Source organism: Cyprinodon tularosa, unplaced genomic scaffold (assembly GCF_016077235.1).
Source record: "Cyprinodon tularosa strain WSP-4 unplaced genomic scaffold, ASM1607723v1 ctg1188, whole genome shotgun sequence".
In the NCBI taxonomy this organism is placed as follows: domain Eukaryota; kingdom Metazoa; phylum Chordata; class Actinopteri; order Cyprinodontiformes; family Cyprinodontidae; genus Cyprinodon; species Cyprinodon tularosa.
The window spans coordinates 1-20064 of NW_024037990.1; the positions used below are offsets into that span (position 1 = coordinate 1).

The following is a 20064-nucleotide window of genomic DNA, read 5'->3' on the forward strand; positions in this document are numbered from 1 at the left end:
TGTCAGTGAATGGAGGAGGCAGTGGGTGGTGGGGGGTCAGATGTGGTGGTGTCCATGTGTCACTACAGCAGGTTCTCAGTGGTTGTCAGTGAATGGAGGAGGCAGTGGGTGGTGGGGGGTCAGATGTGGTGGTGTCCATGTGTCACTACAGCAGGTTCTCAGTGGTTGTCAGTGAATGGAGGAGGCAGTGGGTGTTCCTCAATCAGTTCTAATGACAGTCTTATAGGCCCTGTTCACCCTGCAGGCCTTGATGCCCAATTTTTTTGTGAAATCAAATTTTTCTTGCGTTGCTGTTTATATTTCCAAATACATGCGACTTTCATGTGATCTCCTGTGTGAACTGCAGTCATACAACGCAAGTGTGCACAGTGGAGGACGCGATGACATCACAGGCCAGCGTACTCTGTGTTTCCAGAAGTAAACATGGATGGTAGCGCCGGTCTTTCCCAACCATAAACACTCAATCTTTCCAATATGGTTAAACATAAATACTGCTCTCCGCATCATCATCTGTCATGGTTGTTCTTTTTCTTGCCGCTTCTGCGTAGCAAGACGCAGAATAGTGACCTTTGTCGGGTAGTAATGACGTTCAGGTCGGATGAATGTGATCTGGCCGTTCAGACACAGGTCGCATTTAAAAAGATCAGATTCATATCAGATTCAGGACCACAGAGCCAAGTGGCCTGGGTCGCATTGGGAAAAATCGGATCTGTGTTCAGACTGCCATGAAAGATCAGATGCAGGTCACATATGGGCAAAAAAATGGGATTAGGGTCCCTGCAGGCTGTAGTGTGAACGTAGCCACATTCAACATATGGTGGATATAAACTGACATCCATCAATAGTTTTCAACCAGATGATTGTTTCCACAGGGTTTCCTCAGCCTCCTGCGACCATCTTCTTATGGTTCGTTAAATGCAGGGTGTCTCTTATAAAGTGGCTTTTACTCTCAGCAGAGAAAAACAAGATTGTCATCTGATTTCCAGGAGGATGTCTTCCTTCAGAGACGTAGGAGTCATTCACATTTGCATAAAACAAGATAACATTTTGTTTTCTCTGATTCAGCAGCTGACTAACTGTTGGAACATTGGCAGTGTGGCAGAGAGACGTGATTCAGATCACCAGTTATTGCTACAAATGCATTTGGCTGTTGTGTCTGAAGCTTAGCAACAACAGATTTGATGACATCACATGCAGAGTTGGCAACAGCAGAAGGTGGAATATAGGCGGTAACTAACAGAACACTGCTGAACTATCTGGGTAAATAAAATGAATGGAAACTGAAAACAGTTCAATATCTGGACTGCAGTGATGAATCTACTCAGTAACATGTCCTGGATGACATCATCTGTCCTGGATGACATCATCTGCCCTGGATGACATCATCTGTCCTGGATGACATCATCTGTCCTGGATGACATCATCTGGCGTGGATGACATCATCTGTCCTGGATGACATCATCTGCCCTGGATGACATCATCTGTCCTGGATGACATCATCTGCCCTGGATGACATCATCTGCCCTGGATGACATCATCTGTCCTGGATGACATCATCTGTCCTGGATGACATTATCTGCCCTGGATGACATCATCTGCCCTGGATGACATCATCTGTCCTGGATGACATCATCTGCCCTGGATGACATCATCTGCCCTGGATGACATCATCTGCCCTGGATGACATCATCTGTTGTCCACTCACTCTCCCAACTCGCCTCCTTTGAGTTTGCCAGTCTCCTTTAAACCTCTGCCTGCCGTTATGGTCAGAGAGTCTGGCAGAGAGGAGGAACTACTCCACCCATTCCACCTAAATCAATTCTAAATATCTATGTCTGTATTTCTACTTGAGTATTTCTTTTGGCTGGCGTCGGGCCGTACCTCCACATAGTCGAAGGAGCATCCGCTGTGACTCTCCAGGTCCATGTGAGTGAAGTTGAGGGCCACCTCCTCCTGCGGAGGCAGCGTGATCAGATAGATGCACTGTCGGTTGTGGGCATAGTTGTTGGGCCAGTTGGGAGAAATCAGGATGGCTTCACTGTCAGTGAAGGTACCACCGCACCCAGGATCACCTGAAAAGGACCAGAATATGACAAAGGTTTAATCTGAACTCTCCTCAATTCTTCAAGGCCAATAAACTGAGCTTTATTCTTCATCCTGGACCTTTACTGTGAAGCCACTTTCTTTTAAATGCCACCGCTACGCCTTCATACTGTCTAAGGCACCAGCTTCAACCGCCATGGCAACAGCAGCTGCTCCACTGATGGAGCCCTTCAGATTACAGCTATGATTGGATTACAAACTAACAATATTCCAGACATAAAGTATTCAGATTCTGCTTTGGAGCAGTTTCTGCTCCCTGGATTAACGAGGATCAATGTTTCTATGTCGGCCATGTTCACTAAATGAACAATAAATGGAAATAAACTTTATTTTAGTTTATTTATTCAATAAAGTGCCACTCACCACATCATGACATATCAGGTAACTTTATAGATCCAGATCAATCAGATCATCAAGGCATTGACTTTACAGTAGGAACAGGAAATACTGACTCTTCAGCAATCCCTCACACTAAGCATGCTTGTAGCGACAGTGGAGAGGAAAAACTCCCTTTGAACAGGAAGAAACCTCCAGCAGAACCAGGCTCAGTGTGAGCGGGGTTCAAGGAGAAGCTGGTCCAGGCTAATCCAGGACCAGAGCGCAGTGAGCTGCTGGAAGCTGGTCCAGGATAATCCAGGACCAGAGTGCAGTGAGCTGCTGGAAGCTGGTCCAGGCTAATCCAGGACCAGAGTGCAGTGAGCTGCTGGAAGCTGGTCCAGGCTAATCCAGGACCAGAGCGCAGTGAGCTGCTGGAAGCTGGTCCAGGATAATCCAGGACCAGAGCGCAGTGAGCTGCTGGAAGCTGGTCCAGGCTAATCCAGGACCAGAGCGCAGTGAGCTGCTGGAAGCTGGTCCAGGCTAATCCAGGACCAGAGTGCAGAGAGCTGCTGGAAGCTGGTCCAGGCTAATCCAGGACCAGAGCGCAGTGAGCTGCTGGAAGCTGGTCCAGGCTAATCCAGGACCAGAGCGCAGTGAGCTGCTGGAAGCTGGTCCAGGATAATCCAGGACCAGAGCGCAGTGAGCTGCTGGAAGCTGGTCCAGGCTAATCCAGGACCAGAGCGCAGTGAGCTGCTGGAAGCTGGTCCAGAATAATCCAGGACCAGAGCGCAGAGAGCTGCTGGAAGCTGGTCCAGGCTAATCCCGGACCAGAGCGCAGAGAGCTGCTGGAAGCTGGTCCAGGCTAATCCAGGACCAGAGTGCAGTGAGCTGCTGGAAGCTGGTCCAGGATAATCCAGGACCAGAGCGCAGAGAGCTGCTGGAAGCTGGTCCAGGATAATCCAGGACCAGAGCGCAGTGAGCTGCTGGAAGCTGGTCCAGGCTAATCCCGGACCAGAGCGCAGAGAGCTGCTGGAAGCTGGTCCAGGCTAATCCCGGACCAGAGCGCAGTGAGCTGCTGGAAGCTTGTCCAGGCTAATCCAGGACCAGAGCGCAGAGAGCTGCTGGAAGCTGGTCCAGGATAATCCAGGACCAGAGTGCAGTGAGCTGCTGGAAGCTGGTCCAGGCTAATCCAGGACCAGAGCGCAGTGAGCTGCTGGAAGCTGGTCCAGGATAATCCAGGACCAGAGTGCAGAGAGCTGCTGGAAGCTGGTCCAGGATAATCCAGGACCAGAGCGCAGTGAGCTGCTGGAAGCTGGTCCAGGCTAATCCAGGACCAGAGCGCAGTGAGCTGCTGGAAGCTGGTCCAGGCTAATCCAGGACCAGAGCGCAGAGAGCTGCTGGGAGCTGGTCCAGGATAATCCAGGACCAGAGCGCAGTGAGCTGCTGGAAGCTGGTCCAGGCTAATCCAGGACCAGGACCAGAGCGCAGAGAGCTGCTGGAAGCTGGTCCAGGCTAATCCAGGACCAGAGCGCAGTGAGCTGCTGGAAGCTGGTCCAGGATAATCCAGGACCAGAGTGCAGTGAGCTGCTGGAAGCTGGTCCAGGCTAATCCAGGACCAGAGCGCAGTGAGCTGCTGGAAGCTGGTCCAGGCTAATCCAGGACCAGAGCGCAGAGAGCTGCTGGAAGCTGGTCCAGGATAATCCAGGACCAGAGCGCAGTGAGCTGCTGGAAGCTGGTCCAGGCTAATCCAGGACCAGAGCGCAGTGAGCTGCTGGAAGCTGGTCCAGGATAATCCAGGACCAGAGCGCAGTGAGCTGCTGGAAGCTGGTCCAGGATAATCCAGGACCAGAGCGCAGTGAGCTGCTGGAAGCTGGTCCAGGCTAATCCAGGACCAGAGCGCAGTGAGCTGCTGGAAGCTGGTCCAGGATAATCCAGGACCAGAGAGCAGTGAGCTGCTGGAAGCTGGTCCAGGCTAATCCAGGACCAGAGCGCAGAGAGCTGCTGGAAGCTGGTCCAGGCTAATCCAGGACCAGAGTGCAGTGAGCTGCTGGAAGCTGGTCCAGGCTAATCCAGGACCAGAGCGCAGAGAGCTGCTGGAAGCTGGTCCAGGATAATCCAGGACCAGAGCGCAGTGAGCTGCTGGAAGCTGGTCCAGGATAATCCAGGACCAGAGCGCAGTGAGCTGCTGGAAGCTGGTCCAGGATAATCCAGGACCAGAGCGCAGTGAGCTGCTGGAAGCTGGTCCAGGATAATCCAGGACCAGAGCGCAGAGAGCTGCTGGAAGCTGGTCCAGGCTAATCCAGGACCAGAGCGCAGTGAGCTGCTGGAAGCTGGTCCAGGCTAATCCAGGACCAGAGCGCAGAGAGCTGCTGGAAGCTGGTCCAGGCTAATCCAGGACCAGAGCGCAGTGAGCTGCTGGAAGCTGGTCCAGGATAATCCAGGACCAGAGCGCAGAGAGCTGCTGGAAGCTGGTCCAGGCTAATCCCGGACCAGAGCGCAGAGAGCTGCTGGAAGCTGGTCCAGGCTAATCCAGGACCAGAGCGCAGAGAGCTGCTGGAAGCTGGTCCAGGCTAATCCAGGACCAGGACCAGAGCGCAGAGAGCTGCTGGAAGCTGGTCCAGGCTAATCCAGGACCAGAGCGCAGTGAGCTGCTGGAAGCTGGTCCAGGATAATCCAGGACCAGAGCGCAGTGAGCTGCTGGAAGCTGGTCCAGGATAATCCAGGACCAGAGCGCAGAGAGCTGCTGGAAGCTGGTCCAGGCTAATCCAGGACCAGAGCGCAGTGAGCTGCTGGAAGCTGGTCCAGGATAATCCAGGACCAGAGTGCAGTGAGCTGCTGGAAGCTGGTCCAGGCTAATCCAGGACCAGAGCGCAGTGAGCTGCTGGAAGCTGGTCCAGGCTAATCCAGGACCAGAGCGCAGAGAGCTGCTGGAAGCTGGTCCAGGATAATCCAGGACCAGAGCGCAGTGAGCTGCTGGAAGCTGGTCCAGGCTAATCCAGGACCAGAGCGCAGTGAGCTGCTGGAAGCTGGTCCAGGATAATCCAGGACCAGAGCGCAGTGAGCTGCTGGAAGCTGGTCCAGGATAATCCAGGACCAGAGCGCAGTGAGCTGCTGGAAGCTGGTCCAGGCTAATCCAGGACCAGAGCGCAGTGAGCTGCTGGAAGCTGGTCCAGGATAATCCAGGACCAGAGAGCAGTGAGCTGCTGGAAGCTGGTCCAGGCTAATCCAGGACCAGAGCGCAGAGAGCTGCTGGAAGCTGGTCCAGGCTAATCCAGGACCAGAGTGCAGTGAGCTGCTGGAAGCTGGTCCAGGCTAATCCAGGACCAGAGCGCAGAGAGCTGCTGGAAGCTGGTCCAGGATAATCCAGGACCAGAGCGCAGTGAGCTGCTGGAAGCTGGTCCAGGATAATCCAGGACCAGAGCGCAGTGAGCTGCTGGAAGCTGGTCCAGGATAATCCAGGACCAGAGCGCAGTGAGCTGCTGGAAGCTGGTCCAGGATAATCCAGGACCAGAGCGCAGAGAGCTGCTGGAAGCTGGTCCAGGCTAATCCAGGACCAGAGCGCAGTGAGCTGCTGGAAGCTGGTCCAGGCTAATCCAGGACCAGAGCGCAGAGAGCTGCTGGAAGCTGGTCCAGGCTAATCCAGGACCAGAGCGCAGTGAGCTGCTGGAAGCTGGTCCAGGATAATCCAGGACCAGAGCGCAGAGAGCTGCTGGAAGCTGGTCCAGGCTAATCCCGGACCAGAGCGCAGAGAGCTGCTGGAAGCTGGTCCAGGCTAATCCAGGACCAGAGCGCAGAGAGCTGCTGGAAGCTGGTCCAGGCTAATCCAGGACCAGGACCAGAGCGCAGAGAGCTGCTGGAAGCTGGTCCAGGCTAATCCAGGACCAGAGCGCAGTGAGTTGCTGGAAGCTGGTCCAGGATAATCCAGGACCAGAGCGCAGTGAGCTGCTGGAAGCTGGTCCAGGATAATCCAGGACCAGAGCGCAGAGAGCTGCTGGAAGCTGGTCCAGGCTAATCCAGGACCAGAGCGCAGTGAGCTGCTGGAAGCTGGTCCAGGCTAATCCAGGACCAGAGCGCAGAGAGCTGCTGGAAGCTGGTCCAGGCTAATCCAGGACCAGAGCGCAGTGAGCTGCTGGAAGCTGGTCCAGGATAATCCAGGACCAGAGCGCAGAGAGCTGCTGGAAGCTGGTCCAGGCTAATCCCGGACCAGAGCGCAGAGAGCTGCTGGAAGCTGGTCCAGGCTAATCCAGGACCAGAGCGCAGAGAGCTGCTGGAAGCTGGTCCAGGCTAATCCAGGACCAGGACCAGAGCGCAGAGAGCTGCTGGAAGCTGGTCCAGGCTAATCCAGGACCAGAGAGCAGTGAGCTGCTGGAAGCTGGTCCAGGCTAATCCAGGACCAGAGCGCAGTGAGCTGCTGGAAGCTGGTCCAGGATAATCCAGGACCAGAGCGCAGAGAGCTGCTGGAAGCTGGTCCAGGCTAATCCCGGACCAGAGCGCAGAGAGCTGCTGGAAGCTGGTCCAGGCTAATCCAGGACCAGAGCGCAGAGAGCTGCTGGAAGCTGGTCCAGGCTAATCCAGGACCAGGACCAGAGCGCAGAGAGCTGCTGGAAGCTGGTCCAGGCTAATCCAGGACCAGAGCGCAGTGAGCTGCTGGAAGCTGGTCCAGGATAATCCAGGACCAGAGCGCAGTGAGCTGCTGGAAGCTGGTCCAGGATAATCCAGGACCAGAGCGCAGAGAGCTGCTGGAAGCTGGTCCAGGCTAATCCAGGACCAGAGCGCAGTGAGCTGCTGGAAGCTGGTCCAGGCTAATCCAGGACCAGAGCGCAGAGAGCTGCTGGAAGCTGGTCCAGGCTAATCCAGGACCAGAGCGCAGTGAGCTGCTGGAAGCTGGTCCAGGATAATCCAGGACCAGAGCGCAGAGAGCTGCTGGAAGCTGGTCCAGGCTAATCCCGGACCAGAGCGCAGAGAGCTGCTGGAAGCTGGTCCAGGCTAATCCAGGACCAGAGCGCAGAGAGCTGCTGGAAGCTGGTCCAGGCTAATCCAGGACCAGGACCAGAGCGCAGAGAGCTGCTGGAAGCTGGTCCAGGCTAATCCAGGACCAGAGAGCAGTGAGCTGCTGGAAGCTGGTCCAGGCTAATCCAGGACCAGAGCGCAGAGAGCTGCTGGAAGCTGGTCCAGGCTAATCCAGGACCAGAGTGCAGTGAGCTGCTGGAAGCTGGTCCAGGCTAATCCAGGACCAGAGCGCAGAGAGCTGCTGGAAGCTGGTCCAGGATAATCCAGGACCAGAGCGCAGTGAGCTGCTGGAAGCTGGTCCAGGATAATCCAGGACCAGAGCGCAGTGAGCTGCTGGAAGCTGGTCCAGGATAATCCAGGACCAGAGCGCAGTGAGCTGCTGGAAGCTGGTCCAGGATAATCCAGGACCAGAGCGCAGTGAGCTGCTGGAAGCTGGTCCAGGATAATCCAGGACCAGAGTGCAGAGAGCTGCTGGAAGCTGGTCCAGGATAATCCAGGACCAGGACCAGAGCGCAGTGAGCTGCTGGAAGCTGGTCCAGGCTAATCCAGGACCAGAGCGCAGTGAGCTGCTGGAAGCTGGTCCAGGCTAATCCAGGACCAGAGCGCAGTGAGCTGCTGGAAGCTGGTCCAGGCTAATCCAGGACCAGGACCAGAGCGCAGAGAGCTGCTGGGAGCTGGTCCAGGATAATCCAGGACCAGGACCAGAGCGCAGAGAGCTGCTGGAAGCTGGTCCAGGCTAATCCAGGACCAGAGCGCAGTGAGCTGCTGGAAGCTGGTCCAGGCTAATCCAGGACCAGGACCAGAGCGCAGTGAGCTGCTGGAAGCTGGTCCAGGCTAATCCAGGACCAGGACCAGAGCGCAGAGAGCTGCTGGAAGCTGGTCCAGGCTAATCCAGGACCAGAGCGCAGTGAGCTGCTGGAAGCTGGTCCAGGCTAATCCAGGACCAGAGCGCAGTGAGCTGCTGGAAGCTGGTCCAGGCTAATCCAGGACCAGAGCGCAGTGAGCTGCTGGAAGCTGGTCCAGGATAATCCAGGACCAGAGCGCAGTGAGCTGCTGGAAGCTGGTCCAGGATAATCCAGGACCAGAGCGCAGAGAGCTGCTGGAAGCTGGTCCAGGCTAATCCAGGACCAGAGCGCAGTGAGCTGCTGGAAGCTGGTCCAGGATAATCCAGGACCAGAGCGCAGTGAGCTGCTGGAAGCTGGTCCAGGCTAATCCAGGACCAGAGAGCAGTGAGCTGCTGGAAGCTGGTCCAGGATAATCCAGGACCAGAGCGCAGAGAGCTGCTGGAAGCTGGTCCAGGCTAATCCCGGACCAGAGCGCAGTGAGCTGCTGGAAGCTGGTCCAGGATAATCCAGGACCAGAGCGCAGAGAGCTGCTGGAAGCTGGTCCAGGCTAATCCCGGACCAGAGCGCAGAGAGCTGCTGGAAGCTGGTCCAGGCTAATCCAGGACCAGAGTGCAGTGAGCTGCTGGAAGCTGGTCCAGGATAATCCAGGACCAGAGCGCAGAGAGCTGCTGGAAGCTGGTCCAGGCTAATCCCGGACCAGAGCGCAGAGAGCTGCTGGAAGCTGGTCCAGGCTAATCCCGGACCAGAGCGCAGTGAGCTGCTGGAAGCTGGTCCAGGCTAATCCCGGACCAGAGCGCAGTGAGCTGCTGGAAGCTGGTCCAGGATAATCCAGGACCAGGACCAGAGCGCAGTGAGCTGCTGGAAGCTGGTCCAGGCTAATCCAGGACCAGAGCGCAGTGAGCTGCTGGAAGCTGGTCCAGGCTAATCCAGGACCAGAGCGCAGTGAGCTGCTGGAAGCTGGTCCAGGCTAATCCAGGACCAGAGCGCAGTGAGCTGCTGGAAGCTGGTCCAGGCTAATCCAGGACCAGGACCAGAGCGCAGAGAGCTGCTGGGAGCTGGTCCAGGCTAATCCAGGACCAGAGTGCAGAGAGCTGTTGGAAGCTGGTCCAGGCTAATCCAGGACCAGAGCGCAGTGAGCTGCTGGAAGCTGGTCCAGGCTAATCCAGGACCAGGACCAGAGCGCAGAGAGCTGCTGGAAGCTGGTCCAGGCTAATCCAGGACCAGAGCGCAGTGAGCTGCTGGAAGCTGGTCCAGGATAATCCAGGACCAGAGTGCAGTGAGCTGCTGGAAGCTGGTCCAGGCTAATCCAGGACCAGAGCTCAGTGAGCTGCTGGAAGCTGGTCCAGGCTAATCCAGGACCAGAGCGCAGAGAGCTGCTGGAAGCTGGTCCAGGATAATCCAGGACCAGAGCGCAGTGAGCTGCTGGAAGCTGGTCCAGGCTAATCCAGGACCAGAGCGCAGTGAGCTGCTGGAAGCTGGTCCAGGATAATCCAGGACCAGAGCGCAGTGAGCTGCTGGAAGCTGGTCCAGGATAATCCAGGACCAGAGCGCAGTGAGCTGCTGGAAGCTGGTCCAGGATAATCCAGGACCAGAGCGCAGTGAGCTGCTGGAAGCTGGTCCAGGATAATCCAGGACCAGAGCGCAGTGAGCTGCTGGAAGCTGGTCCAGGATAATCCAGGACCAGAGCGCAGTGAGCTGCTGGAAGCTGGTCCAGGATAATCCAGGACCAGAGCGCAGAGAGCTGCTGGAAGCTGGTCCAGGCTAATCCAGGACCAGAGCGCAGTGAGCTGCTGGAAGCTGGTCCAGGCTAATCCAGGACCAGAGCGCAGAGAGCTGCTGGAAGCTGGTCCAGGCTAATCCAGGACCAGAGCGCAGAGAGCTGCTGGAAGCTGGTCCAGGATAATCCAGGACCAGAGCGCAGGGGGCTGCTAGAAGCTGGTCCAGGATAATCCAGGACCAGAGCGCAGAGAGCTGCTGGAAGCTGGTCCAGGATAATCCAGGACCAGAGCGCAGTGAGCTGCTGGAAGCTGGTCCAGGCTAATCCAGGACCAGAGCACAGTGAGCTGCTGGAAGCTGGTCCAGGCTAATCCAGGACCAGAGCGCAGTGAGCTGCTGGAAGCTGGTCCAGGATAATCCAGGACCAGAGCGCAGAGAGCTGCTGGAAGCTGGTCCAGGCTAATCCCGGACCAGAGCCTAGTGAGCTGCTGGAAGCTGGTCCAGGCTAATCCCGGACCAGAGCGCAGTGAGCTGCTGGAAGCTGGTCCAGGATAATCCAGGACCAGAGCGCAGAGAGCTGCTGGAAGCTGGTCCAGGATAATCCAGGACCAGAGCGCAGAGAGCTGCTGGAAGCTGGTCCAGGCTAATCCCGGACCAGAGCGCAGAGAGCTGCTGGAAGCTGGTCCAGGCTAATCCAGGACCAGAGCGCAGAGAGCTGCTGGAAGCTGGTCCAGGATAATCCAGGACCAGAGCGCAGTGAGCTGCTGGAAGCTGGTCCAGGCTAATCCCGGACCAGAGCGCAGAGAGCTGCTGGAAGCTGGTCCAGGCTAATCCCGGACCAGAGCGCAGTGAGCTGCTGGAAGCTGGTCCAGGATAATCCAGGACCAGAGCGCAGTGAGCTGCTGGAAGCTGGTCCAGGATAATCCAGGACCAGAGTGCAGAGAGCTGCTGGAAGCTGGTCCAGGCTAATCCAGGACCAGAGCGCAGAGAGCTGCTGGAAGCTGGTCCAGGATAATCCAGGACCAGAGCGCAGTGAGCTGCTGGAAGCTGGTCCAGGATAATCCAGGACCAGAGCGCAGTGAGCTGCTGGAAGCTGGTCCAGGCTAATCCAGGACCAGAGCGCAGTGAGCTGCTGGAAGCTGGTCCAGGATAATCCAGGACCAGAGCGCAGAGAGCTGCTGGAAGCTGGTCCAGGCTAATCCCGGACCAGAGCGCAGAGAGCTGCTGGAAGCTGGTCCAGGCTAATCCAGGACCAGAGCGCAGAGAGCTGCTGGAAGCTGGTCCAGGATAATCCAGGACCAGAGCGCAGAGAGCTGCTGGAAGCTGGTCCAGGATAATCCAGGACCAGAGCGCAGTGAGCTGCTGGAAGCTGGTCCAGGCTAATCCAGGACCAGAGCGCAGTGAGCTGCTGGAAGCTGGTCCAGGCTAATCCCGGACCAGAGCGCAGTGAGCTGCTGGAAGCTGGTCCAGGCTAATCCCGGACCAGAGCGCAGTGAGCTGCTGGAAGCTGGTCCAGGATAATCCAGGACCAGAGCGCAGAGAGCTGCTGGAAGCTGGTCCAGGATAATCCAGGACCAGAGCGCAGAGAGCTGCTGGAAGCTGGTCCAGGATAATCCAGGACCAGAGCGCAGAGAGCTGCTGGAAGCTGGTCCAGGATAATCCAGGACCAGAGCGCAGTGAGCTGCTGGAAGCTGGTCCAGGATAATCCAGGACCAGAGCGCAGAGAGCTGCTGGAAGCTGGTCCAGGATAATCCAGGACCAGAGCGCAGTGAGCTGCTGGAAGCTGGTCCAGGCTAATCCAGGACCAGAGCGCAGTGAGCTGCTGGAAGCTGGTCCAGGATAATCCAGGACCAGAGTGCAGAGAGCTGCTGGAAGCTGGTCCAGGCTAATCCAGGACCAGAGCGCAGTGAGCTGCTGGAAGCTGGTCCAGGCTAATCCAGGACCAGAGCGCAGTGAGCTGCTGGAAGCTGGTCCAGGCTAATCCAGGACCAGAGTGCAGAGAGCTGCTGGAAGCTGGTCCAGGATAATCCAGGACCAGAGCGCAGAGAGCTGCTGGAAGCTGGTCCAGGCTAATCCAGGACCAGAGCGCAGTGAGCTGCTGGAAGCTGGTCCAGGCTAATCCAGGACCAGAGCGCAGTGAGCTGCTGGAAGCTGGTCCAGGATAATCCAGGACCAGAGTGCAGAGAGCTGCTGGAAGCTGGTCCAGGCTAATCCAGGACCAGAGCGCAGTGAGCTGCTGGAAGCTGGTCGAGGCTAATCCAGGACCAGAGCGCAGTGAGCTGCTGGAAGCTGGTCCAGGCTAATCCAGGATAATCCAGGACCAGAGCGCAGAGAGCTGCTGGAAGCTGGTCCAGGATAATCCAGGACCAGAGCGCAGTGAGCTGCTGGAAGCTGGTCCAGGCTAATCCAGGACCAGAGCGCAGTGAGCTGCTGGAAGCTGGTCCAGGATAATCCAGGACCAGAGTGCAGAGAGCTGCTGGAAGCTGGTCCAGGCTAATCCAGGACCAGAGCGCAGTGAGCTGCTGGAAGCTGGTCGAGGCTAATCCAGGACCAGAGCGCAGTGAGCTGCTGGAAGCTGGTCCAGGCTAATCCAGGACCAGAGTGCAGAGAGCTGCTGGAAGCTGGTCCAGGCTAATCCAGGACCAGAGCGCAGTGAGCTGCTGGAAGCTGGTCCAGGATAATCCAGGACCAGAGTGCAGAGAGCTGCTGGAAGCTGGTCCAGGATAATCCAGGACCAGAGCGCAGAGAGCTGCTGGAAGCTGGTCCAGGCTAATCCAGGACCAGAGCGCAGTGAGCTGCTGGAAGCTGGTCCAGGCTAATCCAGGACCAGAGCGCAGAGAGCTGCTGGAAGCTGGTCCAGGCTAATCCAGGACCAGAGTGCAGAGAGCTGCTGGAAGCTGGTCCAGGATAATCCAGGACCAGAGCGCAGTGAGCTGCTGGAAGCTGGTCCAGGATAATCCAGGACCTGAGCGCAGAGAGCTGCTGGAAGCTGGTCCAGGCTAATCCAGGACCAGAGCGCAGTGAGCTGCTGGAAGCTGGTCCAGGATAATCCAGGACCAGAGAGCAGTGAGCTGCTGGAAGCTGGTCCAGGATAATCCAGGACCAGAGCGCAGAGAGCTGCTGGAAGCTGGTCCAGGCTAATCCAGGACCAGAGCGCAGAGAGCTGCTGGAAGCTGGTCCAGGCTAATCCAGGACCAGAGCGCAGAGAGCTGCTGGAAGCTGGTCCAGGCTAATCCAGGACCAGAGCGCAGAGAGCTGCTGGAAGCTGGTCCAGGCTAATCCAGGACCAGAGCGCAGTGAGCTGCTGGAAGCTGGTCCAGGATAATCCAGGACCAGAGCGCAGAGAGCTGCTGGAAGCTGGTCCAGGCTAATCCCGGACCAGGACCAGAGCGTAGAGAGCTGCTGGAAGCTGGTCCAGGATAATCCAGGACCAGAGCGCAGTGAGCTGCTGGAAGCTGGTCCAGGATAATCCAGGACCAGAGCGCAGAGAGCTGCTGGAAGCTGGTCCAGGCTAATCCAGGACCAGAGTGCAGTGAGCTGCTGGAAGCTGGTCCAGGATAATCCAGGACCAGAGCGCAGAGAGCTGCTGGAAGCTGGTCCAGGCTAATCCAGGACCAGAGCGCAGTGAGCTGCTGGAAGCTGGTCCAGGATAATCCAGGACCTGAGCGCAGAGAGCTGCTGGAAGCTGGTCCAGGCTAATCCAGGACCAGAGCGCAGTGAGCTGCTGGAAGCTGGTCCAGGATAATCCAGGACCAGAGCGCAGTGAGCTGCTGGAAGCTGGTCCAGGATAATCCAGGACCAGAGCGCAGAGAGCTGCTGGAAGCTGGTCCAGGCTAATCCAGGACCAGAGTGCAGAGAGCTGCTGGAAGCTGGTCCAGGCTAATCCAGGACCAGAGCGCAGTGAGCTGCTGGAAGCTGGTCCAGGATAATCCAGGACCAGAGCGCAGAGAGCTGCTGGAAGCTGGTCCAGGCTAATCCCGGACCAGGACCAGAGCGTAGAGAGCTGCTGGAAGCTGGTCCAGGATAATCCAGGACCAGAGCGCAGTGAGCTGCTGGAAGCTGGTCCAGGATAATCCAGGACCAGAGCGCAGAGAGCTGCTGGAAGCTGGTCCAGGCTAATCCAGGACCAGAGTGCAGTGAGCTGCTGGAAGCTGGTCCAGGATAATCCAGGACCAGAGCGCAGAGAGCTGCTGGAAGCTGGTCCAGGATAATCCAGGACTAGAGCGCAGTGAGCTGCTGGAAGCTGGTCCAGGCTAATCCAGGACCAGAGTGCAGAGAGCTGCTGGAAGCTGGTCCAGGATAATCCAGGACCAGAGCGCAGTGAGCTGCTGGAAGCTGGTCCAGGATAATCCAGGACCTGAGCGCAGAGAGCTGCTGGAAGCTGGTCCAGGCTAATCCAGGACCAGAGCGCAGTGAGCTGCTGGAAGCTGGTCCAGGATAATCCAGGACCAGAGAGCAGTGAGCTGCTGGAAGCTGGTCCAGGATAATCCAGGACCAGAGCGCAGAGAGCTGCTGGAAGCTGGTCCAGGCTAATCCAGGACCAGAGCGCAGAGAGCTGCTGGAAGCTGGTCCAGGCTAATCCAGGACCAGAGTGCAGAGAGCTGCTGGAAGCTGGTCCAGGCTAATCCAGGACCAGAGCGCAGTGAGCTGCTGGAAGCTGGTCCAGGATAATCCAGGACCAGAGCGCAGAGAGCTGCTGGAAGCTGGTCCAGGCTAATCCCGGACCAGGACCAGAGCGTAGAGAGCTGCTGGAAGCTGGTCCAGGATAATCCAGGACTAGAGCGCAGTGAGCTGCTGGAAGCTGGTCCAGGATAATCCAGGACCAGAGCGCAGAGAGCTGCTGGAAGCTGGTCCAGGCTAATCCAGGACCAGAGCGCAGAGAGCTGCTGGAAGCTGGTCCAGGCTAATCCCGGACCAGGACCAGAGCGCAGAGAGCTGCTGGAAGCTGGTCCAGGATAATCCAGGACCAGAGTGCAGTGAGCTGCTGGAAGCTGGTCCAGGATAATCCAGGACCAGAGCGCAGAGAGCTGCTGGAAGCTGGTCCAGGCTAATCCAGGACCAGAGCGCAGTGAGCTGCTGGAAGCTGGTCCAGGATAATCCAGGACCTGAGCGCAGAGAGCTGCTGGAAGCTGGTCCAGGCTAATCCAGGACCAGAGCGCAGTGAGCTGCTGGAAGCTGGTCCAGGATAATCCAGGACCTGAGCGCAGAGAGCTGCTGGAAGCTGGTCCAGGCTAATCCAGGACCAGAGCGCAGTGAGCTGCTGGAAGCTGGTCCAGGATAATCCAGGACCTGAGCGCAGTGAGCTGCTGGAAGCTGGTCCAGGATAATCCAGGACCAGAGCGCAGAGAGCTGCTGGAAGCTGGTCCAGGCTAATCCAGGACCAGAGCGCAGAGAGCTGCTGGAAGCTGGTCCAGGCTAATCCAGGACCAGAGCGCAGAGAGCTGCTGGAAGCTGGTCCAGGATAATCCAGGACCAGAGCGCAGAGAGCTGCTGGAAGCTGGTCCAGGATAATCCAGGACCAGAGCGCAGAGAGCTGCTGGAAGCTGGTCCAGGCTAATCCCGGACCAGGACCAGAGCGTAGAGAGCTGCTGGAAGCTGGTCCAGGATAATCCAGGACCAGAGCGCAGTGAGCTGCTGGAAGCTGGTCCAGGATAATCCAGGACCAGAGCGCAGAGAGCTGCTGGAAGCTGGTCCAGGCTAATCCAGGACCAGAGTGCAGTGAGCTGCTGGAAGCTGGTCCAGGATAATCCAGGACCAGAGCGCAGAGAGCTGCTGGAAGCTGGTCCAGGCTAATCCAGGACCAGAGTGCAGTGAGCTGCTGGAAGCTGGTCCAGGATAATCCAGGACCAGAGCGCAGTGAGCTGCTGGAAGCTGGTCCAGGCTAATCCAGGACCAGAGCGCAGAGAGCTGCTGGAAGCTGGTCCAGGCTAATCCAGGACCAGAGCGCAGAGAGCTGCTGGAAGCTGGTCCAGGCTAATCCAGGACCAGAGCGCAGAGAGCTGCTGGAAGCTGGTCCAGGATAATCCAGGACCAGAGCGCAGAGAGCTGCTGGAAGCTGGTCCAGGATAATCCAGGACCAGAGCGCAGAGAGCTGCTGGAAGCTGGTCCAGGCTAATCCCGGACCAGGACCAGAGCGTAGAGAGCTGCTGGAAGCTGGTCCAGGATAATCCAGGACCAGAGCGCAGTGAGCTGCTGGAAGCTGGTCCAGGATAATCCAGGACCAGAGCGCAGAGAGCTGCTGGAAGCTGGTCCAGGCTAATCCAGGACCAGAGTGCAGTGAGCTGCTGGAAGCTGGTCCAGGATAATCCAGGACCAGAGCGCAGAGAGCTGCTGGAAGCTGGTCCAGGATAATCCAGGACCAGAGTGCAGTGAGCTGCTGGAAGCTGGTCCAGGATAATCCAGGACCAGAGTGCAGTGAGCTGCTGGAAGCTGGTCCAGGATAATCCAGGACCAGAGGGTTTACCTTGACAGCTGCTTACTTGGAGACGTGGTGTAGGTGATGTGGAAGCCTCTGTCAGACACAGTGAGGTCTGAGTGGAAGTGGATCCATGCAGCTGGGCCAGTGGTCTGCAGAGGGGGGGGCGATGCAGTGTTGCAGTATTTCCCCAGAACTGGATCTTCTCCTAGGAGGCCGTCCCTGATCTGAAAGATTCACCAGACCGACCGACTGAGACGGAGAAGCACAAAAAGACCGAGCAGCTTCTAGAATCTCTACATCTACAGTCAATCAACCAGCTGAGCAGCTTCTATGTTACCTAATTCTACAGTCAATCAACCAGCTGAGCAGCTTCTATGTTACCTAATTCTACAGTCAATCAACCAGCTGAGCAGCTTCTATGTTACCTAATTCTACAGTCAATCAACCAGCTGAGCAGCTTCTATGTTACCTAATTCTACAATCAATCAACCAGCTGAGCAGCTTCTATGTTACCTAATTCTACAATCAATCAACCAGCTGAGCAGCTTCTATGTTACCTAATTCTACAATCAATCAACCAGCTGAGCAGCTTCTATGTTACCTAATTCTACAGTCAATCAACCAGCTGAGCAGCTTCTATGATCCCTAATTCTACAGTCATTCGCCCAGCTGAGCAGCTTCTACATTCTCTATTTCTAAGCCCAGGCGGCGCTGCTGGTACCTCCAGGAAGTCATAGTTGCAGTCAGCGTGGTGCTCCAGGCTTAGCGTCCCAAATGCAAACGTGATGAGCAGGCCAGGGTCCACGGTGACTGTCCAGTAGCAGTCCCGTCCAGGTGGGTAGTTTCCAGGGTAACCAGGTGAATTGATGTTTCCATAGGAAGCAGTGAGCTCTCCGCCGCACACTGGGAGGACACATTGTTTGATGTTCATGTCTCTCTATTTTAGAGGTTTTATCAGACAGCCAGCATTCTGACTATAAACGGCTCTAAGGAGAAATGCCCCGCCCCCTCCAGCTACCTGGGTCCTGAGACTCCCAGACCACCGTGAAGCCGCCAGCTTTGATGGACTGGTCAGAGCGGAACCAGAAGTAGAGAGAATTGTGGGAGCTGTGCAGCTCCTGCGGATTGTTCTGGCCGCAGTACTTTCCCAGCACGTAGGCGGAGGGACTGTCTCCATCATGGACCTGCAGGAAGTCGAAGTTGCAGTTGGTGCTGCTCTCCAGGTCAAAGAACGGGAAGGTGATCCTCAGAACCTGCAGAGGAGAGGAAGGGTTTTAATCTCAGGTTGGATCAATGTGTTCATGTTCAAAGCAGACGGTAGCCTGACCTGACTGGGATCAGTACGGATCACCCAGGTACAGCTGACCATGTGATCATACTCATCATGACCCGGGTTGTTGGGATAACTGAAGGAGCCGGCCGGACCAGTCAGCTGACCTCCACACTCTGCCCAACATCATCAGAACAGATCAATGGATAGAAGATGAAAACATGGAGTTAAAACGATCATTAACATTCAGACCAGATCAATGGATAGAAGATGAAAACATGGAGTTAAAACGATCATTAACATTCAGACCAGATCAATGGATAGAAGAAGAAAACATGGAGTTAAAACGATCATTAACATTCAGACCAGATCAATGGATAGAAGACGAAAACATGTAGTTAAAACGATCATTAACATTCAGACCAGATCAATGGATAGAAGACGAAAACATGGAGTTAAAACGATCATTAACATTCAGACCAGATCAATGGATAGAAGACGAAAACATGGAGCTAAAACGATCATTAACATTCAGACCAGATCAATGGATAGAAGACGAAAACATGAAGCTAAAACGATCATTAACATTCAGACCAGATCAATGGATAGAAGATGAAAACATGGAGTTAAAACGATCATTAACATTCAGACCAGATCAATGGATAGAAGACGAAAACATGGAGCTAAAACGATCATTAACATTCAGACTAGATCAATGTATAGAAGACGAAAACATGGAGCTAAAACGATCATTAACATTCAGACCAGATCAATGGATAGAAGACGAAAACATGGAGTTAAAACGATCGTTAACATTCAGACCAGATCAATGGATAGAAGACGAAAACATGGAGTTAAAACGATCATTAACATTCAGACCAGATCAATGGATAGAAGACGAAAACATGGAGTTAAAACGATCGTTAACATTCAGACCAGATCAATGGATAGAAGATGAAAACATGGAGCTAAAACGATCATTAACATTCAGACTAGATCAATGGATAGAAGACGAAAACATGGAGCTAAAACGATCATTAACATTCAGACCAGATCAATGGATAGAATACGAAAACATGGAGTTAAAACGATCGTTAACATTCAGACCAGATCAATGGATAGAAGATGAAAACATGGAGTTAAAACGATCATTAACATTCAGACCAGATCAATGGATAGAAGATGAAAACATGGAGTTAAAACGATCATTAACATTCAGACCAGATCAATGGATAGAAGATGAAAACATGGAGTTAAAACGATCATTAACATTCAGACCAGATCAATGGATAGAAGATGAAAACATGGAGCTAAAACGATCATTAACATTCAGACCACATCAATGGATAGAAGATGAAAACATGGAGTTAAAACGATCATTAACATTCAGACCAGATCAATGGATAGAAGATGAAAACATGGAGTTAAAACGATCATTAACATTCAGACCAGATCAATGGATAGAAGATGAAAACATGGAGTTAAAACGATCATTAACATTCAGACCAGATCAATGGATAGAAGATGAAAACATGGAGCTAAAACGATCATTAACATTCAGACCAGATCAATGGATAGAAGATGAAAACATGGAGCTAAAACGATCATTAACATTCAGACCAGATCAATGGATAGAAGATGAAAACATGGAGCTAAGACGATCATTAACGTACAGACCAGATCAATGGATAGAAGACGAAAACATGGAGTTAAAACGATCATTAACATTCAGACCAGATCAATGGATAGAAGACGAAAACATGGAGTTAAAACGATCATTAACATTCAGACCAGATCAATGGATAGAAGATGAAAACATGGAGTTAAAACGATCATTAACATTCAGACCAGATCAATGGATAGAAGATGAAAACATGGAGTTAAAACGATCATTAACATTCAGACCAGATCAATGGATAGAAGATGAAAACACAGAGTTAAAACGATCATTAACATTCAGACCACATCAATGGATAGAAGATGAAAACACGGAGTTAAAACGATCATTAACATTCAGACCACATCAATGGATAGAAGATGGAAACACGGAGTTAAAACGATCATTAACATTCAGACCAGATCAATGGATAGAAGATGAAAACATGGAGTTAAAACGATCATTAACATTCAGACCAGATCAATGGATAGAAGACGAAAACATGGAGTTAAAATGATCATTAACATTCAGACCAGATCAATGGATAGAAGATGAAAACATGGAGCTAAGACGATCATTAACATTCAGACTAGATCAATGGATAGAAGACGAAAACATGGAGTTAAAACTATCATTAACATTCAGACCAGATCAATGGATAGAAGACAAAAACATGGAGTTAAAACGATCATTAACATTCAGACCAGATCAATGGATAGAAGACGAA

General features: G+C 54.5%; 1 protein-coding gene across 1 annotated transcript in view; it reads right to left on the bottom strand.

Moving 5' to 3' along the window:
- Nucleotides 1-1881: 1881 nt before the first annotated feature.
- Nucleotides 1882-20064, bottom strand: part of cubn (cubilin (intrinsic factor-cobalamin receptor)) — a gene marked incomplete at its 3' end in the record, with an annotated part of 55260 nt that continues 37077 nt past the window's right edge. Inside the window, exons 13-17 of the mRNA XM_038268285.1 lie at nt 17738-17856; nt 17429-17663; nt 17132-17313; nt 16472-16634; nt 1882-2072 (exon numbers count right to left, since the gene is read on the bottom strand). Coding sequence (XP_038124213.1) covers nt 1882-2072; nt 16472-16634; nt 17132-17313; nt 17429-17663; nt 17738-17856 — 890 coding nt within the window. The remainder of the gene's footprint in view (nt 2073-16471; nt 16635-17131; nt 17314-17428; nt 17664-17737; nt 17857-20064) is intronic.